Source organism: Quercus robur, chromosome 11 (assembly GCF_932294415.1).
Source record: "Quercus robur chromosome 11, dhQueRobu3.1, whole genome shotgun sequence".
Lineage (NCBI taxonomy): Eukaryota > Viridiplantae > Streptophyta > Magnoliopsida > Fagales > Fagaceae > Quercus > Quercus robur.
This window is the reverse complement of record NC_065544.1, coordinates 30,784,135-30,808,947: the sequence shown is the minus strand read 5'-3', so window position 1 is coordinate 30,808,947 and position 24,813 is coordinate 30,784,135. Positions and strand designations below refer to the sequence as shown.

The 24,813-nt window shown below is 31.4% G+C and overlaps 1 protein-coding gene across 4 annotated transcripts; it reads right to left on the bottom strand.

The window, feature by feature from the left end:
* Positions 1–4,084: 4,084 nt before the first annotated feature.
* On the bottom strand, positions 4,085–13,220 carry LOC126706701 (serine carboxypeptidase-like 1). Of its 4 annotated transcripts, XM_050406235.1 has the most exons (15): positions 12,973–13,219; positions 12,713–12,858; positions 9,576–9,644; positions 9,437–9,513; positions 9,222–9,344; positions 7,178–7,280; positions 6,097–6,134; positions 5,873–5,974; positions 5,668–5,754; positions 5,411–5,563; positions 5,256–5,327; positions 5,057–5,175; positions 4,576–4,689; positions 4,394–4,448; positions 4,085–4,289 (listed from the first exon to the last, which is right to left on the bottom strand). In XM_050406235.1, exons 1-15 carry the CDS (start codon positions 13,131–13,133, stop codon positions 4,206–4,208), a joined length of 1,503 nt encoding a protein of 500 aa, XP_050262192.1. In that variant the 5' UTR covers positions 13,134–13,219; the 3' UTR covers positions 4,085–4,205. The 4 variants fall into 4 exon arrangements, with proteins under 4 accessions (XP_050262192.1, XP_050262193.1, XP_050262195.1 ...); XM_050406236.1 differs by lacking the exon at positions 5,256–5,327 and having other exon boundaries at positions 5,378–5,563; positions 12,973–13,220; XM_050406238.1 differs by lacking the exon at positions 5,256–5,327 and having other exon boundaries at positions 12,973–13,220.
* Positions 13,221–24,813: the final 11,593 nt, after the last annotated feature.

The following is a 24,813-nucleotide window of genomic DNA, read 5'->3' as shown; positions in this document are numbered from 1 at the left end:
CTGCACACACTCTAACACTTGACATGTTTTGCACTCACTCATGTTAGTTAAATCTTTTTAGACATTTTAGTACTTATAACATGTTCTTGTGTCTATACTTTATTCCATCATCCTTAGCATGTCATGTTTACTTTATGCTTTGTAGCATTTTTTTGGGGTGTTTTTGTCTTTCGTTTGAGTTTCATTTTCTCATTCATCTTGCACCACTCATGCATCATTTTTTACCCTTGTTCATATCTTCTTTTCTTTCCTTCCTTCCTCTTGCTTCATTTGTCTATTCGTGACAAAAAGGAGGAGAGTATATCGGAGAGTATACCTGTGTGTTTCGTCACTTAAGGGGAGAAATTCTACCTCATACACATTCCTAGGGGGAGAAAGTCATAGAGGAGATGCATATACCAAGAGGGAGAAGACAATTTTTATGAGAAAACCTTGTTTTACTTTATGCTTGTTTTCTTGTTGTTTTATGGTGCCTTGAGTTATGTTTAGTATTTATGCTTTGTTGCTCTCATCGCATCGTGTTTATGTATTCGACATGCATATATCCTTATGCCATTGTGCTTTATTGGTTGCATGTTCGGATGATCATATGCTTTGCTATATGATCATTGAGGTCATTTCCATATGACTGTTATGTGTTTGATCAAGTTGCTCATATACTTCACATCATGTTTACTTGATTGTATTTTACTTGATTGTATTTTACTTGTTACATTATACTTATCATTTTATTACTTGATTTACCTTGAGGGTCTAATGCGTTTTGTGCAAGTGTTTCAAGTTACAAGTATATATATTCCAAGTTCATCACAACTTCTAGATTTAGGTGTGAGTGAGTTTTGTCATTGTTTCCAAACCCATGTTTAAGTCTAGAGTCTATTATAGGGTGTTTTGTCACAGGATAACCAAAGGGGGAGATTGTAAAGTTGTGATTTACAACTATGTTTTGTGTTGGTTTTATTCCATGACAAAAAGTGTTGTAATTGCATAAATTTGTTTTCTTGTATTTTTGTGGGATTTTATTGTATTGGGTTTAATATTAAGTTGGTGAAGACTCAAGCTTAATTGAAGATCAAGTGGATTTTGCGAGAAGTTTGCAAGAAGCTAACCCGCAAAATAGCCACGTGAGAAGCACATGACTGAAAGCTGAAGAGTCGTGCCAGGCTATCAATTTCGCGAGTGTCTTGCAGGTAAGGCCTTCCTGTGAGGTACTCGCGAAACACCTCATTACTCAAATTATAAATATACCCTCATTACTCAAATTATAAGGAGGTCATTCAAAGAGAAAAACCTTAGATAAGTTTTCTACAACACACACACCCATCATTTAGAGAGAGAGAGAGCTACTCATCCTTAGTGATAAATCATTCTAGCCTCTTCTCCTTCCCTCTCCCATTGATATACCTTGAGAGGAGATCATTTGTACCCAAACACAACCCACACCTATTTAGAGTGTAGAGCGTGTTTTGGAACTTCAGAAGTTTTGGGAATTTGCCAAAAGAAGCCGGTGAGGCTTGGTGGATGCAATCGGGCGTATTGTGGGATCTAGAGAGCTAGAGAGGACAAGGCTTTGTTAAGTCAGTTGGTAGCAGGAGCTTGGAGGGCTTAAATACATTGGGTAGACTAGGCTTGAAGGGCCTTTTGTTAATCGTGTACTCCAACTTCATTCTCTAATGGATCGATTTATCACTTGGAGGGCGGCAGAGAGATTTTTCACCGCGTTCTTTGGTTTCCTCTTCAATAACACATCGGCGTGTTATCTTGTGTTTGCATTCTTCTTCTCTACTCTTTTAGCTTTCATTTTAGTACTATATTTTGATAAATATGACTTAGAGTAGTTATATTGTTTATTCACTCGCATTTACTTTATTTAGCACTTAGTTTATGTTAAAGTAAAATCAATCGAGTCGTAATTTTAATTTGGGGGCCTAAACAGCTCTTGTGTTTTCACACAAATTCGAGCTTTCAGGAGTGTAAAATAAAAAAAGTAAGTTTTAGATGTGCAAATTTACAAATTTTTTGCATCCATTGATGCGGATGCTCTTAACTTTTTCCTTTTACCATTGCATGGTGCACATGGTTCGAATTAAAAAAAAAAAAAAAAAAAAAAAAAAAAAAAAAAAAAAAAGTAAAAGTCTATACAAGAGTTGAAAAGTATTTGATTAGGCAAGTGGAGTTGGAGGAAAAAATTGTTTTATGTTAATAATGCAAAGCAAATTTCATAAATCATTTCATAATTATTGAGGTGTCAAGTTTATTGATAATAAATAATAAATTATTGTTAATGATAAACCAAAAAAGAACTAATAAAAATCCACCAATTAAGTTGTTGTGAACAATATTTTGAAAATTACTGTATATATCCATAGCATTACTTATCTTACATACTTAGCTTACATATCATATCACTACCAGAGACAGAACTAGGATTTCAAGTTCAGAGGGCCGGAGTATAAGCAATTTAAAAAAAAAAAAAAATCATTTAGTATTAACAAACTATGAACAAATATACATAACAAAAGCATTATTTTTTAATACATTACAATGCAATCATCCATTAACAAATACAACGATATAAATCAAATAAGAATTATCTCACAAAAGGACTAATTGTTGTCATTAAAGACAAATACAGAATGTAGATGATATGCATAACATTTTAATTATAAATTGAATAGATCCCAATTTATAGATTTATTAGTTATAGCATTATAAGTTAGCAACGTGTGACATATTTAATTTATTACGTCTTTGTTTCCATCTCAAAAATAGTTGGAATACTGTATTAATTAGAAATAGTTAGAATTAATACAATATATAAATTATTCAAGCACATGGTCTACTCACTGACTCCATCGCTCACCCACTGTTACCCCACCACCAGCACAATATAAATTTTTTGTAAAGTTTTTATTAAATTTTGTGGGTTTGTTTGGGCTTACACGTGGTTTTTCGGTTTTATTTGTGATGCTATTTGTGTTAGATTTTGGTTAAGGGCCAAGACTAAAGAGAGGGGGGGCCCAAGATATAGGAGAGAGGGGGGCCCAAATTCTATTTCTTGAACCCAAAGCCCAGATATACATATTGGGTTTTAATTTTTTTTTTTTCCAAATCTTGGGCTTATACATGGTTTTCTATATCTTGCTGCTTGGAACACGCTCAGTTTTTGTTCGATCTAATACTTTTATTTTTTTAATAGCAACGTTATTATGAGTTTATGACAGATGGCTAGAACTTTCTCTCTCTCACTTACTTTAGCTACAAAAATAAATATTTTATTCTTGATAGATGTTTTTTCTTCATTATTAATAAAATACCAAATGTGCTGTGTTTTGTTTTGAAATATCTTAATATTTTCTTTTGAGCCATATGAGGAGGTGATCTAAGTGTGCGGATTGGGTTAGGATTAAGTACTTATTTGGATACTTTAGATAGAGATGATTTGCTCTAGCATTTGCGTTTTTTTTTTTTTTTTTTTTTTTGAGAAGCGCATTTTAACTTTCAACAACTACTCTGCTTTTCTAGTAGGTCTAGTCCACTGTTCACGGGACTCACAAACCACTTTTTTCAACAAAATTTTCATTAAAAATGGGTCTCACTGCACTATTAACACATTTAAAAATTATTTTGTTACAGTATTTTTAGTTTTCAGTTTTTAGCAAAATAAGCAGTATCCAAACACATCCTAAAAATTAAAATTATTTTACTATTCAGTTTATTTTTGCTATTATTCATGGGTCTCATTGCACTTTTTGGCACTATTCATGAGCCCTACTGTACTATTTCAACTAATTTTTACATTTATCTACAGTACTTTCAGTAATAATTTTTCAATTCAAACAAAATAAACGGTATCCAAACATAGCCTAAATATTCAGGCCAGTAGTTTGCGCTAGATTTTGTAATAACAAAAAGAAATTAATTGACTTTTTAAAAAATTACTCATTTTTTAGAAAATTTTAACGTTGAAACAAATAGAGCACAAACATCTTAAAAGTGTAACTCTTACTAAATCTATAGCAGGATATTACCAAAATTTACATTTCAAGAATAAGAGAAAGAAAATCTATAAAAGAAACATAAATGAAAGATGTTAAAGCTGTCGAGTTTCATTGCTCTTTTATTGATTACACCAATAATACTAAAACGATTTTATTGAACAAGTGCTCGATCTCTCTTACATAAATGGGCAAGAACACTATTGACTAGAGAGGATAGTAAGCAAACCACCTATTAACCATGGCAAAACATTCCTTAGGCTTGTACTCTGGAGCAGTGTGGCCCGCTCCCTACACAAAAGCAAGGCATATAATGGAGTTAGCTTTTGTAATTTGTAATTACTTGGGTACTTCATTAGAGAAAAAGTATATATTGATTGGAATATCATTCTTGCCTTTACAGTTGCATATGTCAACCGACTTTTTTTATAATAAGATTCCATCGTGTACCTACAAATTATAATGGATATGAGATAATAATGAAGTTCAGGATTGAAAACAACTTGATTTACTTCAACTTATGGCTTTGGAAAAAAGTAGGTGGCTGAGATTATAAAAGGTTCAAGTGGAAACCAACCCTGCAATTTGTCCATCAACAAACCATGGTCCCCAATCAGTGGCAATTGTCAAATTTAGAGACTCTATCCATGCATAAGTAGAAATGTGTGGGATAACCATGTCATGATCACCGCTGTGTTCAAACAAAAGAAACAAAAATCAGTGAAGTGTCTTATTTCAAAGGAATGAAAATGGTAAGTATGAGATATTCAAATTAATTTCATTAGATGTGATTCCCAATTGATTGTGTTACCTCTTGTAGTTAATGGAAATGACTTTTTAGTGAAGTTTCTTTCCATGAACCGATGAGTATTAAAATCTTTTTCATTTGAAATGCATACATTTCATTATTAGATTAGATATTATAAATCTAAAGATATATTCAATGTTAAATCCTTTAAATAACAGTATGTTCATTGTTAGATAGAGAGAATAAAATCTTATCTATGAAATAAACTGTCTCCATTTATGTAAATTAGGTTATAAAATAAGGAAATTACCTGTAAATCAAAATACGATACCCTTTCTTGATGAGGTTTCGATGGTATTCAAGAGTAGAAAAGACATCATCTGTGTAAGATAAACTTGCATTGCACCTTATCCACTCCCTTATGGTCCCCTGGTTGTCATGCTTGAAATTTTTGGTAAAAATATTCATAATCTTAATACCTATTATTATTGTTCGTAGAATTGTCATACCTCCCTAATGTGAAGAGCTCTTTGAACAGTTTCATTATTAGCCCAAATGTAAGAGAATATATAGTTATAACTCTACAAAAACAGAAAGCTGCTAAAAATTAGCCAAAATTGTACATGCTTACAATTATGATCCCCACACACAAACATATATTTACCCGGCACCATAGTTCAGGAACTTGAGTAAGAGAAAGGAGATGAATAGCATCCTCTCCGAGAAGGCTTGCATCCAACTTTGATCCCACTGGTTTTGGGGATGTCAAACTACATGTAGGTTCCAATATTTGTCCCGAATATATTTTTTGGGTGCACTGAAAATTCAAATGATAAATCACTCTCAATTCGTATGAAAATTGGTAAAGAGAACTTATATTATAAAGCCTTAGAAGTTAGAAGTGGTTGAGAGCTCACTCACATCCGTCACTGTGTGAAGATCATTTACGCATAGTGTATTGTTTGGATCAACATTTATATACTCGCCCTTGCAATTCGTTTTGATTGACTTGATATTAAGAGAAAAAAAGACACACAAACACCAAGGAATTTGATTCGGTTAACCCATTTTCATTGAGAGCTCAATTGAATTTCATAGTAGAGTATATATAAGCTAGCAAAAACACCTCATATTGTTTCTGTGATATAAGTGCCTTCATGTAAGCAAAGGGGATTCTGTAGTTGTAGTCATCATGTGGGGTTGTGGTTGGGTTACCAAGCACATATCCCTGTATCCAAATTCAATGAAAATTCACTTCAACAAAACTCAAAAACTACGAGGCATTAATAAACATGAATTATCTTAAATAAATTTAAATTTTCTCAATTAATATTTTATGTAAGTACTTACTTGGAGATTCATAGCTGGCTTAACTCCAGCTTCGTTACCTATAGAAAAACCATGCTTCATAAGTGAAAAAGAGGAAATACATACTTCAAACGTAGTAATATATAAGTAATACACATAACCTTTCAATTTATCATATATATGGAATTATATGACTAGTGACTACAATTACATTGGAAAATTTTCCACCTTAAATTATTTTGTCATTTGCAACGTCCTTATTAAACTTTATTTGTGCCATCAAATTTTGGTAGTGACATATGCGAAATAGGGATTGGTTTGAACTTAATGGAAAATACAAATTCAGCACACAATTAATCCTCGTGCACAGGAAACCAAATTGACCTTTCCGAGTTGGATCGGTTTTGGTTGTTGTAGCGAAGAAAAAGTATAAGCCCAGGTTTCGATTTAGGGCCTGTTGAGTTGTCGATCAAACAGCCTTTTACCACAACATTTGATATTTATCATCACATTGCGATGTCTCACTACAAAGTCTCACAAATATCCATCAAATTTAATCTTAACTTCCACATGCATAGTTGCATACTACTACTGTCTACTTTTTTTTTTTTTTTTTAGGGGATAGTTGCATACTACTTGATTATAAATAACAACAACAACCCACATGGGTTGATTATATTTCATATGATAATGTAATAAGTAGAGGTGTGCAAAGATTAGATTGAGTTAGGTTGGACAATTTTTTCAACTTGACTTGACCTCATCGGGTTGAGATAGTTTTAAACCATCACAAATGTAGAAACCAAGTTAATCAAACCCACATAGGTTGAGTTGGGTCGGATTTGATTGTTTCATTGTTTGGTTGAGATTAAATATTTCATCTCTTGTTCAAAAATGGGTTTTCGTCAATTATTTAAACCATTTTTTCAATAAATTATTACAAATCACATATTATGTGTAAATTGAATTCCAAATTTCCAACTTAGAGGATTAAATACTCGAATTTAAAGTTTAGGAGAGACGTTAAAATTGATGATATTAGTATAAGGTGAAAAATATAATTTATATAACAATCATTATACTGATATTAATAATGATAAGAATCTTCATTCACAGAAGTTACCATCGGATATTTTCTGAACAATAATTGGGACAAGTATGCCTGAATAAGAATCACCAGCAACGTAGAGTTGATTTTTGTGGAATGCTGGATGAGCCAAAAGCCACTGTGTCACAACCCAAAAGATTAAACAAATTTTGGCATTAGCATTTGCATGTTTAAATTCCTTGAATTAAGTCCAGAATTACTACACAAGGTTGAGTATTAAAGATACCTTAAACCCAATAATTTAGTCCAACTAAAATATGCCTAGCAAACCCAATAAAATGATTTTTATTTTTATTTTTTAACCTAAAGCGAAATTTTCCTTACCTAAACCTCAAAATATTGTGTGCATGAATATGTGTCAATCAAGTTATAAAACTCTTACCCTAATAAAATGACATAGATTTACGAGTAACAACACAACAACAAAAATGTCTAGTTATGTATGCCTATTTAAAAATGACTAACATTTATAGGTTAGGAAAGGTAATCTTTTCTTTTTGGCTCCTCTGTACAAGAACCCAAACTCCTCTCCTCTGTTGTTGCCTCTCTCTCTCTCTCTCTCCAAAGCTCATTTATATATATACTCAGAAGTAGAACAACGAGAAAACAACACTCCAATCTACATCCACAAATCACCGAATAACCAAAAAGTCCAAATTTTCATCCAATTATAACGAAAACAAATTCATTCCAGTAGTATTATTGGGTCAAACCAAAATCTCGAGCACGGTCATGATCGGCGTCCTCCCCTCCTACAACAACTATGGTTGTGTCAGACCAAAAATTCACGTCTATGATGTCACTGGTGTGGTGGGTGGATGGCCGCAAAGGCAAAGGGAAAGGTGAACTTATTAGAAACTGTGAGGTGGCTATGCCAAGTGTGGTGAAGGGCGGAGAGAAAGAGAGAGACTCCAAAAGAAATTTAAAAATCAAGAAGAAAATATTTTAATAAAATAAAATAAGAAATGATGAATTAGATGTGATTTTATTATATACATATATATATTGATAATTTAATAGTTTGATGTGAGTTCCACTTCAGAGTAAGCAAAATAGAAAAAAATAGCTTCTTAAACTAGGATTTTGTTTTAAAAAATTGGCAATACTAATGCATAGACTCTAATTATGCATAATAGAAACCGAAACCCAAACTGGGTTGTTCATGACATTAGCCCAAATTTTATGGGTGATTTTTGTTTTTTAGGACTATAAGAGCATTTGCACTAGAGAATGCAAAATAGAAAAATGTCTCAATTTTATATATTTAAGTTCCAAAATCACTCACATCAATCAAGTTAAAAATATATAAATTTACAAAGTTACAATAGTCATATAAATAGGTTACTGTAACTTTGTATATTATTATGATAATTTTTTTTTTTCTTACCTTTTGCCTCATCAAATTCTCTCTCTATGAAGATAATAAAAAATAATAATATAAAATGAATATTTAAATAAAATTGAATGTATAATAAATAATATGATGATATTTTTGAAAAGTGTTTGAGGAAAAAAAAATTGCATGAACTAATCCAAATGCTATAACTTTTGCCAACTATGACGTGACAGTTGTATTAAAAAAATATGACTAAGTTACTGTCATAGAATTATTGATGCTTGTATTTTATTTTATTTTATTTTATTTTTGAGTATGATTGATGCTTGTATTCAAAGACTCTCTTACCAATCATTCTAGCATATTTAAAATATTACTCACACAGTTGGTTTTAGTTTGCTCAACTGATAAAATCTCTAATCATTGAATAAAAAATTTAGCGTTTAATCCCTATCTACACCAAAACTCGATTGATATATTAATTTGATGATAAAGAATTATCATAAAGAGTTTCTCTGAAAATATTACTCACATTGTTCCACCTAAACAAATACAAAAGTCAACCAAAATATATTAAACAATTAATAATATTATGTATTCTGCCAAATAATTTTCCCTTGAGTCAGTGAGTGCTCTTTTTCTTTTCCGAAACAAAATATTTTCCCCTATATCTAATCTGAGCTTGTTCTCTCATACAACAAAGTGAACAAATGTTAAACTCACCTTCCTGAGAAAAGAATAGGTTTGTGCTGCTGATATGGTATCAGTGATGCTGTATCCTTCCCAACTTCTCGCATATGAGAATCCAGTGCCGACGGGTGCATCAACAAATATTATGTTCGCAACCTAGAAGAGAATCGTCATCAATTTTCAAAGCATATATCAACCACATAATTAGCCTTGAAAATATAGAAAACAAGGAAGCCAAAATCTCAGACCTTTGTCCATGAGAATGGGTTCAATTTAAATGTGGGTGAATCCCTGCTGGAATTGTCAAAATCAAATGACAGTGGACCTACAAGAAAGTATGGAACCAATCAAATCTTTGATTAATGAGAGAGTGTATGAAGAACTTACAATCATCTCCTGGCTTAATGATACTGGGAGGTCTAAGGGTGTGCATCCAACTCATCAATATAACAAAACCTATAAATCCAAAAATTTGGGTTGGTTTCCCATGGATTGAATTTTTAGACTCGGTTGGGACAAGCTAGCTTTGATAATGATATGAAAATCATAAGAAGACCAATCATCTCTCTCTCTCTCTCTCTCTCTATATATATATAAAGTCAAAGCTAAGAGAAAATTCATTAGATCTCCAATTGGAGTCTAATTTTATGTCATGTATTTCATGTAATTTTCTTAATTTTTTGTGTTGAACAAGTTATTTAGTGTGAAATTCATAAAATCAAAATTAATAAACCTTAAAATAAATCACCATCAATGATTATTATTATTATTATTATTATTATTATAGTGTTTGGACAAACTAAAATTGAGAATTTAATGAATTGCAATTTAACTTATTTTTAATACAAATATACAAACATTATATATAAACTTGGTAAAATTTTAAAATGCATTTAGTTATACTTATTTGTAAAGGTATCTTATGCATGTTCATAGGGTAACAAGCTAGTTCCAAATTATGGGTCAAAATTCTCCAAAATTCCCGAGGTAAACTATATGTGAAATTCATAAAATGGAAAAAGTTCATTTCACGATTAAAATTTTATTTCCTGAATTTAACAATTTACATAGTGTCACATTGATCGTTTAAAATTTTAAATGGTAAAACTCTAATTAAGTACATCTTTAAATTTGTAATGTTTAATCTATTGTAAAAATAAGTTCATTTGATTTGTCATTTAGTTTTTTTTATCTTTTTTTATCTTTTTTTTTTTTTTTTTTTTTTGCTTGGTGAATATAGTGGAGGGTGTCGGTGTCTGGTTCTATTTGGCTATCAGTTGAAACTTGTGATGTCATTAATGACATCAAATGAAACTTGTGATATATTGGCAATTAAATATACATTAATGAATTTCTTAAAATCCTACATATTCATTGGAAATTAATTAGATTGGCTTTTGACACGTTTTTAACGTTTAAATAAACATTGATTAACACTGGTTTCATATATATTTAAAAATTATTGATAATACCAAAAAATACAATATACTCGTTTAAAAATCGCATCAGTGAATTTTTTTCCCCCTAATAAACGAGAGATCAGTGAAGTTTATCTATGAACTATAAAGGATCTTACTTCCAATACGTTATTTTCTTAGCCAGCCCGAATTGATGTTGACCTCACTCAAGCTTTCATCTTCACATGACGATGGCATTAAGATGTTGAAATTTTGCAAAAGTTTTCTAAGATGTTATCATCAACAACAATACTTCTAGTCTCTGGTTAGGTTAGGAATGGTTGGCGGTTTTTTTTTTTTTTTTTAGTCAATAATATTATCTTATTGTTTAAGAAATATTGAAACTGTGGCATTGGCGATAGCGAAAAATTTCCACAAATTAATGGAGTAGAAAATGATTGCTCCCTCCTTCCCACTTTGTTTATCCCGATTGAAAAGTCAAATTTTTTAAGGGAACATCATTTATTATCTTGTCTACATTTTAAAAATGTATAAATTTTCAAAACTACCCTTAAATAAATTTATTAAAATATTAAATTATTAATAAAATAAGAGTATAATAAGAACATTAGTAAATTAATAACTTTTATTTTTAGAAATAAGATAATATTTTGGGACATCCCAAAATGGAATAGAGGACAAACAAATTTAAATTTTTTTATTCATTTTTAAAATGTACCTTTTACTAAAGGCACGGGTCACCATAGACACTATGTGTGACAACGGTAATGCGCCTTGCAAACAATCATGGTTTTAAAAATGGGATCGAACCGATCGGTTCAATCGAGAATCGGTTATTAATCCGGCCCGATTATGATTAAAAACCGAAAAATAACAAAAAATCGGAATGTATTGAAAATCGGACGGTTGAACCGTAAAACCGGAACCGGTGTGGTTGAACCGGTTATTGGCAACTCTGTCTTTACGCCACTGACGAGAGCCTAACACTGGGATGGCGTTGCTAGGTTCTCAGCCTAACTGGGACAGCGTTGGTAGGTGGGTGGCACCATTGATTCATTGACATTTGCAAACTGGGGTTGAAGGCATGAACACAGAGAGGAAGATGTTGAAACTTGAAAGCTTGAATAGAGAGGAAGAGGCTGAAAGCGTGAAACTTGAAAGCTTGAATAGAGAGAGTGTATTTAGACTTTAGAGATCTGAAAAATGAAGAGTTAAACTTAAACCTGAAGTGGGTAATAGGAACCAGGAAGACGTGATATAGAAAAAAAAAATTCTTTTAATAAAATATTGGAAGACGTGGGAAACATAAAAATGACTGACAGTGGCTGACTTTTTTTTATAGTTCCAACGGCAAAAGGCTGGCTTTTTGAGTTTTGGGTTTCTAAATCCACAAGTTTATTTATTTATAATATATATATATCTTATAAGTTCATTGAGTTAGGTATAAACTTTGCTCAAAAAAAGACTTAGGTATAAACTAATTAGTTACTTTTTTTTTTTTTTTTAGTTGAATCTAAATTAACTAGTTACTGTTATCATTTATAAAGATGCATAATATATTATATAGACTTTCACCAAAAATTAAATTTTATAAACATTCAAGTAATATATATATATATATATATTATTAGATTCAGTCCACTACTCTACGGGTAACTTTTATATTCAATTATTCTTTCAATTATTAGTAGTTAATGAATTATAGAGCATTATAGTTTACAAAGCATTTTAGTTTACAAGTGTATTCATAAATTATTAATTAGTTTTATTATAAAAAATTATTATTTATTTATATAATTTAAAAATTTATTAATTAAATTATTTATGACATCACCGATTCGACCATCGATTGGATCTCGGTTTGACCAAAAAACCGGTAATCAGTTTCTTTTTCGATTCTTTCACTATACTGGTTTTTAAAACCATGCAAAAAACTAAGTTAAATTTGTAAAGTTTCAGATAGCGTTTAAAAGCTAATCTGGCAATATTAATCAACTAGAAATGCTAAGGCTTTCTTCTTTTTCTTTTATATACCTCAGTTATTTTTGTTACTTGGTGACCAAAAATAAAACAAAATAATTAAGAATCAGAATAATTCATACGTACCTATTTCAAATACTAGGCCAGAAAAAGCTGAACAACCCGGACCTCCAGTGAGCCAAAGCACGAGTGGATCATCTTTTGGACTTCTCTCAGACTCAATGAAGTAATAGAAAAGCTGCACATCATCTAAGTCTCCCACGCCTATGTACCTGGTTGGTTACAAAATCCATGACTTTCACTGTCACATATTCCATGATACCACATGACCAATTTGCAGTAAATATGAAAGAGAAGTACAAACTCTTTTAAGTCTTAACACCTACCCAGTTTCAAGTTTGAAAGGAAGACTGCCAGAGTAGCCTGGTAAGGACTCAATGATTGATTGGGACTCAACAATGGTGAGGAAAAGCACTATAAGAAGTATATGTGAGAACAACTTGGTCATGCATTTGTAAGCTGGGTTTGGTGTCAGAGGTGTTGCCATGCTTGACTTTGGCTATCTCCCTAAGTAAACACACCACACCACAAGCCAAAAATTGGTTGGGCTCTGTCTTTCTTCTTCGTTTACGTTTATAGGCCATTAAACAAACGCTAAAATTAATTAGAATATTATAATGATATCGAAAGTTTAAGACAAAAAAGTCTTTACGAAAAAAGAAAAAAAAGACAAACAAGTCAGTAAGCTGCTTTTTTCTTATATATTAATTATAATATACCATATTTTCATATCCCCTCACCGTACAATAGAGTCCCACTTCCCACGTGAATACTGAAGTCATTGAATGAGTCAACAGCTTTCAAAATTTTCAGCCTTATCTCCAACCACCCACGTGCCTAGCTTTAATTTTTGCACATTAATTTTTATTTCTCTTGTCTTTTCATTATTGCATTTAGTAAGTACATTTACTTTTTTTTTTTTTTGAAATAAAAAGGTTGTAAGTACATGTACTTGATAATATTATTAAACTACAACTCTTCTAAAAAAAAATTTATACTGCAACCATAATTATTACTACATTTAAAGGAATTATTATGTCAGACTTTAAAATTATTTTATATATTTTTAAGAGAATATATAAAATTTTTAAGAAAATATATATATTTAGTGGTAATTTCAAAATAGTACACCGATATTAATTGATATCAAAATATTTTGTTTCTCTAACTAAACCAAAACGACCTCCGGTACAGTATCGGAGAGGCAAGGATGTGTGTACACATGAGGTGTGTGTTAGTGTGTGCTAATGCACAGTGGGGTGTGTGCTAGACTGTTAGTAGTTAGTAAAAAAATTTAACGAAGCAACTAAACATCAATAATTAATAATTTAATTAACTAATACATTATAAAAGACAAAAGAATTAAATTATGTTAGGCTAAACATCAATTAATAATTTAATAATTAATGAAACAACAATACAACAAATTATAGTTTATAAAAGAAAAACAAATTTATAAAACAACTAAACAACAATAATTAATAATTTTATTAATATTTCAAATGAACTTATAGTTTATTCTATAGGTACCTTTGTTCATTTCTTTTCTTTTCTTTTCTTTTTTTTTTTCCTTTTGAGATTTTTCGGTGTACAGAATGCAAATTTGTTTTGGTTTTAAGAACATTTTTTTTTTAAAGCATAAACTTCATGCGGGCCAAATCTTGAATTTCGGTTGATATTTACCAAAACGTCCCAAAACAGACTGAAATTACCCGAAATTTTTTCAAAGTGGAATAGGAACACCCTGGACAAAATTCCTGGAGTCGCCACTGATAAATATAGTTACCGCACCATTTATCGTGGTGGAGGTCCAAAAAACACATCCATAGGTGCCGGTGTGGTATTTTCTTAAAACCGCAAAAGACTACACCACACCACACCTGTTGATGTACTGTAAGCTTTTTATATATTTAATATATGTAATATGAAGCATTGGATTTCACTAATTAAAAAAAAAAAAAATTTCTAATTTGCAATTACCTACACATATTGCTATATATAAATAAGGATAAAGTTTGGTTGCAAACTTGGTTGTAACTAATGGTAACAACTTCCTCTAAAAAAATTAACATGATTATATATTTTGAAAATATAACTGTTAGATTGTATGTTCTTTATGTTTTTGACACACTTGTCAAATTTTGTGTCAATCAAATTTTATTTACTATTAAGTCCATAAACTTATTTTTTGTGCATAATTTTTAGACTACAAAAACTTAAAATTTAAACATTTCATTGATGACATAGCTATCGGCCTTTGATCATCTTGAAATTTTGTAAGTATTGGGGATATAAAAAGAAAATGCAATTCAATATGATAGATTTGTTAAAATTTACATCCAATAAAAAAAATATTGAGTAGAGTTGTAATTATTAGATACAACTATTTGTAGCCAAACTTTATTCAGGACAATTTATATACACTAGAAAACATAAGCAAATGACAAACTCTTCCTCTTTATCAATATAGAAATCATTGAAACCGACCAAACCACAATGTATTGCACAATCTAAAACCACACTAGACTGATAAGATGACAAATCAATTATGCTATGTTTGGAAGTTTAGAGCGAGAGGAGAGTAGAGGGGAGTAGGGGGAAAGAGAGTAGTGGAGAGGAGAGTAAAAAGGAATGATTATCCTCCACCTTCTTTGGATGTTATTAAAATTAAGTAAGGGGGAGAGAAATATTTAGCCTTTTCATAGTTTGTAATTTTGTTAATATGGTTAGGGTAAATTTAATAATTCATTTGGTCAAGTATTTCTATACTCTACTCTCCCTCCAAATCTCTCCAATTTGGGAGAATTAAAAAAGAGGGGTTAGAAGTAATTAGAATCCTTCCAAACCCCTCCAAATCCCTTAAAAAATATCCAAACAAGGTAATTTAGCCTACTCTCCTCCATCTACTCTATTATCCTCTACTCCCCCTCCATCCAAACAAGCTATTAAGATGAGGTGTAGTGATATATATGACCCAAAATTCTACCGCCACACCGTGTGCACCCTTACCCTTATCCTTTTAGGTCAAAACTGCCCCCTTACTCCAAAATTACTTCACTGTACTTGAACCATGGATACTGGGTCAAATCAATTTTCTTGGGAGCCCAAGCCGACAATTTTAATATGACCTTTTTTTTATAATTAAATTTAATTAAATCATATTATTTAACTTTTGGTGTCAATTTTTTTTTTTCATTTAAAATATATTTTCCATGCCTTTTGATATGCAAAATTATTTAAAAAAATTATTCAAATTCTGCTAACATTTTATTTTTAATTGATAACGTGACTAATCCACTCAAATAAGATTTTGTCAATATTAATTTTGAAAGATTTTCAGTTGTACTTTGTTTATTACTAGTAAAAATTTATCCAAAGTTATTTTTTGAGATTCAAGTACTTTTTAATTTTTTCTCTCTTTTTTTTTTTTTTTAATTTTAAGTTTTTCATATCCAAATAGATTTTTTTTTTCTAGTAAACATTTATATTAGAAAATATTTAAGAATAATTGAAACATGATCTACAATAGAAAATTTTAATTCAACTAGAATAAAATAAATTTTAAAGTATATATATAGCAATAGAACCTAATTTATAAAATAAAAATAAAATAAAATAAAATAAAAAAACGAAACTGTACAAATAAGAATTTATCAACTACAAGTCAAAGGAGATGCTTAGCAAAATAAAAAGGGTGTGCCTACCGTACTGTTAAAACATTTATTTTATTTTTTAAAATTGATTTTGTTTACTATACAAGTGTTCATTTGCTTGCAGTTTAGTTTTTTTAGCTTTTATCTTTTAGTTTTTATGCACGTTTTTTAAGATTTCATTTTTTTTTTTTAACTTTTTCAAAGTACAAGTATATTTTAGCACACTTTCAATAAAATACTAAATAAACTAATATCAAACAAACAATAGCATTAAGCACAATATTAAGTTAAATTACAAAAAAGAAAAAGGTACACAAAGGAAAAGTATAAAATTAAATGTCACGTGGAGGGCTACACTAACATGATGATGAATATTTGATGTATCATACTAACAGGAAAAGAGGAAAAGTACTCAAGAAAAAAAAAATTAAGATAAAGTAGAAAATGTTTATCCACTTTATTTGTTTTGGGAAACTAAGCCTTAATTTTGTTTTTTCACCTACTAATTTTAATAGACAATGCATTTTATTGGTCAATAGGGGAACCTTAAATTATTTTTTCTAAGTGAGAGGGGTTTTACATCATGTGAGAGAGATAAATATAATATATTTTATTGTTTAAAAGAGGGGGCCTTTTTTCAATATTTGGGGGCTTGAGGCCATTACCTTAGTTGTCTATAGTGTTAACCAGATGCTCTCTTGACTTTTTTTCGACACTTAAAAAATATATATTATTATCTTAGTAAAAAAGAGTGTATCTTACTATCTTATCAAAGAAAAGCAAATCCAATTATCCCAAATTTTTACAAATTTTATACAAAATAATAATTGAAAGAACCTACTTAATGTAGGGGCACTAAAACCTTAAAGCTATCACTGTCTTTTTTTCTCTTCCATCTCTTGGCTTTCTTATAGTTTCAAACTCTAGATATTTCCTATCAATCCAATAAATTTTTTTTTATACCAGATAAAAATTATACTCTAACATAATCTAAATGTATATGTATATGAAACACTCTTCTAAAGACTTGAACCCTGACCCTTGATGGGCATGCATTAAGGATTAGAAAAATGAGTAGGGACAAACTAATAATTGAAAGGGTTGAATCTTTTTGTGAAGGGTATGAAAGAGCGGAGAAAGGAAGAGTAAAGAGAAAATAAGGGATGACAATGGAGCAGGGCGAGGCCAAGGGATGGGGTCTTCATCCCCGCCCCAAATAGTTTTGTCTTGCCCCATCCCTGCCCCACCTCACATGACGGGGAAAAATTTCTCACCCCATCCCCGTCCCTTGGGGCCCTGCAAAGCCCCGCCCCACCCCGTAAAATTCTACTTTTTGTTAATTTGTCCTACAAGTATATTTTTTTAATGAAACCTATTTCACTAATAAAAATATACCTAAAATTACAACTAAATCTATCATATTCAATCAAATCAATTTTTTAGAAAATATTGAATAACATATCCAAGTGTTTAATAAGACAATTACCAAAAAAAAAAAAAAAAACTCATATTATAATACATAACAAAATAAAGGCAGAAAACCACATTAGGTAGGATAAAATAAGCTAATATTAATATATTTGTTTAAATAGTAGGGTTTTAGGATATGAAAAATTTAATGTAGGACGGGACGGGTTTAAAAAGTCTAAACCCATCCCCGCCCCGCCCCCTGGTGCAAGGCTAAAATCTTGCCCCATCCTCGCCGCACCACCTTTGCGGGGCGGGGAAAACCCGCGCGGGGGGAAGCGGGAGGGGGGGCTCAAAATTGCCATCTCTAAGAGAAATGCTCCTTCCTATATATCTAGTAGTTTATCTTACTAATTACGTTTATAATGGATTTACCATTTAGGTGAGCGAATGAAGCATTGCTTTTAGAATATTGAATAATTTAGAAGGGGCAATAGGGGGAAAGTAATAAAACTCAAAAGCTCTTTTTGAAAAAATGTATTGAAATTCTTTTCTAAAACTTATATGTTTCGGTACACAAACTTTTTCCATAATTGTTATTATTTTTATCAAGTATTGTGATTGAAGAATAAGTCTAAGAATACAATTTTCAATCACTTGTTAAAGTGGTAAATTGTGAGTGGTTGAAAATGAAAGTTCACTTGGTGTGTAAAACACTAGTGAATGATTAGACCCCTCAATTTCAAAATTACCAACACAAGCTTATATTCAAACAATATATGTGCAGAATGATAAGTACAAGCTATACCCAAACAACCAAACTACTCTAAGCCATAATGTAATCATAACACAGCAATAATTAAAAGTAAAGAGTAAGTGTTAAAGAGATGCAAACACAAGATAACATCGGCACGTGTTATCTAAGAGGAAACTGAAGAACTCGGCAAAAAACCTCTCCGCCTCCCTCCAAGCAGTAAAATGGCCTACTAGAAAATCAATTGGGATACATGAATAGCAATAAACCCTCTAAGCCTAGTCTACTCGATGCACATAAGCCCTTCAAGCTTCTTGCTCCAATAGGGTTTGGTCTAACCTTGTTTTCTCTAGCTTACTGGATTCCGTAATAAGCACATTGCATCAACCAAAAGAATTGGTCCTCTCTAAACTACTTTCCAAGCACCAAATAACCTTCTCACTGGTATGAATATGGTGAGTTAAGGATTTGGCTAAAGCTCCTCTCAAGGGTATGTCAATGGAGAGGGTGAGAGTAGAGGAATTTAAAGAGTCAAATGTATAAGATTGTAGATGAATTAATCTTGTTGTTCTCTGGGATTTCTCTCTCAAAATTCTCTCTAGAAACTCTCTACATTTCGTGGGTATAAGATTATTTATAGTAGGGTATGAGAAGGAATGTGAAAAGTCAATTTTTTGCAAAACAGGGGGCTTTGGCAAGTGACTTGCGACTGGGATGAGTCACGAGTTCCAATCGTCAACTAACAGAAAGGCCAGACTGTACTTTTTGTCCTATAGTGATCCAGCTGTCATAACCCTTCAACTTCTTGCATGCTTCACACGTGTGACACTTTTGGCGAGTCACCACTCGCGAGTCAATCGCGAGTTCCAGTCGCAAAAATGCTCTTTGATTGCACGCACTTGATCAAATCTTCACACTCTCTTACACACAACCCTTACATAATTCCCACCTAAATACAGGTTTCTAATTGCTGAATTACAAACAAATTTGACACCAAATAAAGCCAACACATGGTTGAATAAATTCAACCTTATAGAAATTAATTTTTTTTCTTTTTTTGATTCAATAGTTAAAATGGAAGAGAGTATTTTAAACTATAACTATTTAAATACTATGAGGTATCTTTTGAGTTACAAAATGTTGGAAATATTTTAGTGAATAAACAAGTTTTGATACAAAAAATAATGTCCCAAATAATTAGCAAGAACATAAAATAAAAAGGAGTTTAGAACAATCTCACAATGCTATAGAATCACGCTATGAAAGCGTTGTCCTTAAAGGTTGATTCATGCTACCCAAAAGTAAAATTTGATACGATTGGTTCTCTTGACCAAACAACCCCCCAGAATTAGACTATAGCGTCAACCTTTGTGTTGTAAGCACTTCCACTCACAAAAGGTTTAAGAACAACCCTCTATTGTCTTTCCTTAGAACAAATATTCTTGTAGAAAAAATATGTGGGAGAGAAAGATAGTAGACTTGTGTATTTCTAAAATATAGAGTAGTAAAAAAGACCATTTAGAAAGTGTGTTATAATGAGTATTATATAAGGTACTTATGAAGATAATAGTCTATAGTTATTGGTTACTAATAACCCTTAAAAGCCCAACGGCTATATTATCAATTATTGTCTAACGGCTATTTTTCTCATAATTGCCCAACGGCTATTTTTCTCATAAATTTTCAACGGCTAGAAAATAAATAAGAATAAAAGTGTTTGAAACACACACCACACCAACACAAAATTCTTAACGAAAATAAAATTCATGTTAATGTGGTGAGTTCCTGTAAAGTAATATCCACCTCTCATGGTTTATCATCCCAATTAGCGATAAAAAAGTTGTCTTTGTCATTGGAGGCTAAATTCATTTAGGAAACTCAAAGCCATGTATTTCGGGTTCTCATGAAAGACGTGTTATGGTAGGAATTTGTCAATTGTCACACTTCGATGGCGTATTTTTTGTTTTTCTCCTTTGTGGGTCATCAAAAAAAAAAAAAAAAATCATATTCATGCCAATACGGCAGAACGTCTACATCTCACCGTGGACAAAAATTTCGAAAACTTTTATTCAAATCAATCCACAATCATTTACAAAAATAATTTTAGAGATCCGTTTCCAAATAAAACTCTGGGAATTATTCTTTGTCTTCCTCTCTTACTTAATATAAGAAGACAAAAATTATGCTGGGTCTGGAACAAATTGGAAAAAGTGGTTAATCGTTCACTTAAACAGATGAGTGAAGCAAAGGGGATAAGGTATAAAACATATATAAAAGAATACATGTTCAAGAAGCTCTAAAAGGAAATTACAAATTCAATAGTAGTTACATTATTCCTCTACTCTCTTTTACTATTAATCATTAAAAATAATGCGCAATGTTTATGGACTTCAAAAAATGAAAAAAAGAACCATCGTTCACGAAATGGTGGATTTGTACTGCATTGTTCTTTTACATAATAGTAAGATGATATGTCAATTTTCAAGCAAAATCAAAAAGAAGAAATGTCAATTATATGATTGAGACATGATAGAGAGACAGAATGATGATTCATAAAATGAGTGAACGAAAGCAAACAATCCAACGCAATTTGAAAAAAAAAAAAAAAAAAATACAACGAAGAAAGAAAGAAGAAGAAGAAGAAAAAAATAGCATATTTAAATATCAGGTGCTCGCGGAAAACATGTTAAAATGAGTATCGGGTGCTGCAGGATTGATCTCAATCGGCGTTGGCTCAGGAGTCAAGAACCACTACGGTGGGTTTGAAAGGTAGATATCCTTCTCTTGAAACTTGAAAGGTAGATATTTGGTAGATATCTAGATTTTATGACAATTGTTTAGATACGCATGTTTAGAATCTATGACAAATATTGTTTGGTCAAAATGGACATTTGCCCATTTGGTCCAAAACAAGTAACAAAATGCTCATGTTCTGAAACTATTTAGTAAAATACCCTTATTTTGAAACTCGATTTTTAAAAAATCGAGTTTCAATGAAAAACTCGATTTAATGAAAATCGAGTTACTTGCAAAATGTTACATGTAACTCGAGTTCAAAAATTGAGTTTAAAACAGGGGTATATGGCTAAATAGTATCAGAAGAGGAATATTTTGCTACTTGTTTTGAGCGAAAGGGGCAAATGTCCATTTTGGCCAATATTGTTTAGACAGACTTGTTTAGATTTATGACAATTGTTCAGAGAGTGCTCTATTTTTTATACTTTATACTCTATACTTTATGAATGAACACCTGCCACATATATACTTATTTAATTAAATTTGACTTTTCTTATTTCTATTACCTAAAATAAAACAACCCAACACCTCCTACTGGCCACCTCCACCCCACCATCAACCTTCACTGGCACCATCCTCCGACAGACCGATGCAATCAACATCGCCAATCATGACCAAACCACTTATGTAATTAAATCCAACCCAATCCCTACCGTTCCTTTCAAACCCACCAACCACCATAGGTGAAACCCATGTGTTCAAACTTAAGCCAATACCATCAAATCCTAATTCTAAACACCAAAAAGAAACCGAATCATTGAATCAACCAAAGACAACAAAACAAATCAAAGAGAACTAACACGGAGTGGGTTCGATCATAGTATAAAAATGGGAAATAAAAGAGAATGGAAATGAAAGAGCAAAATCAGAAAAGTGATTCGGGAGACTAGGAAGAGAATTGGAAATAAGAATGAGGAGTGGGTTTGAAACATGGGTTTTAGCTGTGGTGATGATTTTGGCTATGATAGGAAACATGGGTTTCAGCTATGGTGGTTGGTGGGTTTAAGAGTGACAATGGGGATTGGTTAGATTTAATTAAATAGGAAGTTTTACCGTGACCGGAGATGTTGATGGCATTGGCAATTGGTACCAGTGAAGGTTGAAGGTGGTGGCAGTGGTGGGAAATGGGTTATATTATTTTAGGTAAAGTTTAGGGACAAAAAACAAATTTTTGTTATAGTTTAGGGACCAAAATTATATTTTACCCTGTATATATTACACCACTTAATAACTTATTATTGGATGCCAATTTTGACAAACCTACCGTTTGATTACACTATATTCATATACTCTCCATGCTTGCAAAATTTCAAGGTGATCAGAGATCAATGGTTATATTATCAATCAATTGTTTAAATTCAAGTTTTTATAGTTTAAAATAATTCATAAAAGATGAGTTTATGGATTGCATGGAAAATAACATTCGATTGGCATGAAAATTGGCATGCATGTTAAGCAAATATAGAATATGTACTTCAACAATGGGATTATTAAAATATGAATTCAATAACAACTTATTGAGTAGTATGACATTGTTTAGAGTTACACCAAGTGTAACTTAAACCTAACCCTATTTAAAGTTATACTTGGTGTAATTTAAAACAATATTAAACCACTCAATATTTTTTTAATTGAATACGAATTTTAACAAATCCACATTTGGATTACATTATCTTCATGCATTTTCCATACTTACAAAATTTCAAGATAATCAAATATCAATAATCATGTCATCAATCAATTATTTAAATTCAAGTTTTTGTAGTTTAAAATAATGAGTAAAATATGAGTTTATATATTAATTAGTAAATAACAACTGATTGGCATGAATATTGGTATACATGTTAAGAACATAAATAATATATAATCCAATGGTGGAACTTTTAAAATATGAATTCAATAACAAGTAGAGTTACACTAGGTGTAATTTGAACCCAATATTAAGTAATGTTACACCACCCAATATTTTTAAATTAGAGGTCAATTTTGATAAATCTACTTCTGGATTATATCATCTTCGTATATTTTTCATGTTTACAAAATTTAAAGATAATCAAAGATCAATAGTCATATCATCAATCAATTGTTTAAGGGGAAATTACAGTAAACCCACCTGTGGTTAAACCCGTTTTCACTTTGCCTACCCATGGTTCAAAACTTAACACTTTACCCACCTGAGGTAACTTCCGTTAGGGCTCTGTTACCCACCTCTTCTTTTGCCGTTAGAAAAACATAGTTTTAGGGAAAAATAAACATAACAAAAATAAAAAAGTTAGGGTTTTTGATTGTTTAAGAACTTCTATGAGAACAAAGTGGAGGAATAGCACATGAATCAAAGGGTTTAATGAAATCACTTTTAATCTATACCAATATCAACAATCTCATAACAACTCAAAATTGTGAACCAATTTTTACATGAAGACCAACAATCTCAAAACAACTAGCAACATTATTAACAGAGGAGAGTGAAATAGAGATAAGCAATCAACAACCAAAGAATGAGGTAAAGAGAAATCTAGCCGTGGGTTTGGATTGTGGTAGATCAGCCATAGGTTTGGTGACGTGGTAGCGACCCTAGGTGCTGCTTGTGCCTCTCCTAATTCTCAATCTTTTTCTGCATAACCAAACACCACCAATCAAGGAAAGGGAAGGAACCTTCCAACTTCAAACCCACCCCCCAATTCCAACTTAAAACGCACTCTAAATCCTAACCACAATAGCAAACCCACCCCTAATTCCAACTTCAAACCCACTTTGAATCCCAACCACAATAGCAAAACACTTGAATCATCAAATCCAAAACATCAAGTATCTAAATCGCTTATAACTCACAAATTACCCAATCAATAAGTATCACTTGGGACTTGATCTTAGAAGAAACAAGTGGATTTATGGGTTGTGGCTTTGGTTGTTAAGGAGAATAAGTCAGCTTCAGAGAAGGGCAAGCTTGGCAACAAAAATTGACAACCATAGAGATCAGTGGAGATCAAAGTCAAAGATTTGATTTGGGAGATCGGTAGAGATTGAATTTGGGAGATCAGCAGAGATAGGAGTTAGGAGATCAAAGATTAGAGATTAGTGGTCGATCTAATTCTCTCTTTCTCGAATTCAAAGAGAATCTTATCAGTCCCTCTTTCAGCTAACGTGATTATTTGATGGTTTGAAAATGAAATTGATTGTCATTTGGTAGCTTTTGATACTGGCTAGGTTTTTGGATTATCTTTTTTATTTTTTGAATAATGGATTATCTTTTTTTATAACTTTAGAACTTTAGCATATTTGATCTTAATTTCTCTTATTTTTGTATGTTTTTTTAGAACTTTAGAACTATAGCATATTTGATTGATGTGCTATTCCTTCACTTTGTTCTCATAGAAGTTCTTAAGCAATCAATAACCCTAACATTTTTATTTCTATTATGTTTTTTTTCCCCCCTAAAAATATGTTTTTCTAATGGCAAAGGGAGAGGTGGGTAACAGATCCCTAACGGAAGTTAGCTCAGGTAGGCAAAGTGTTAAGTTTTGAACCATGGGTAGACAAAGTGAAAACGGGCCTAA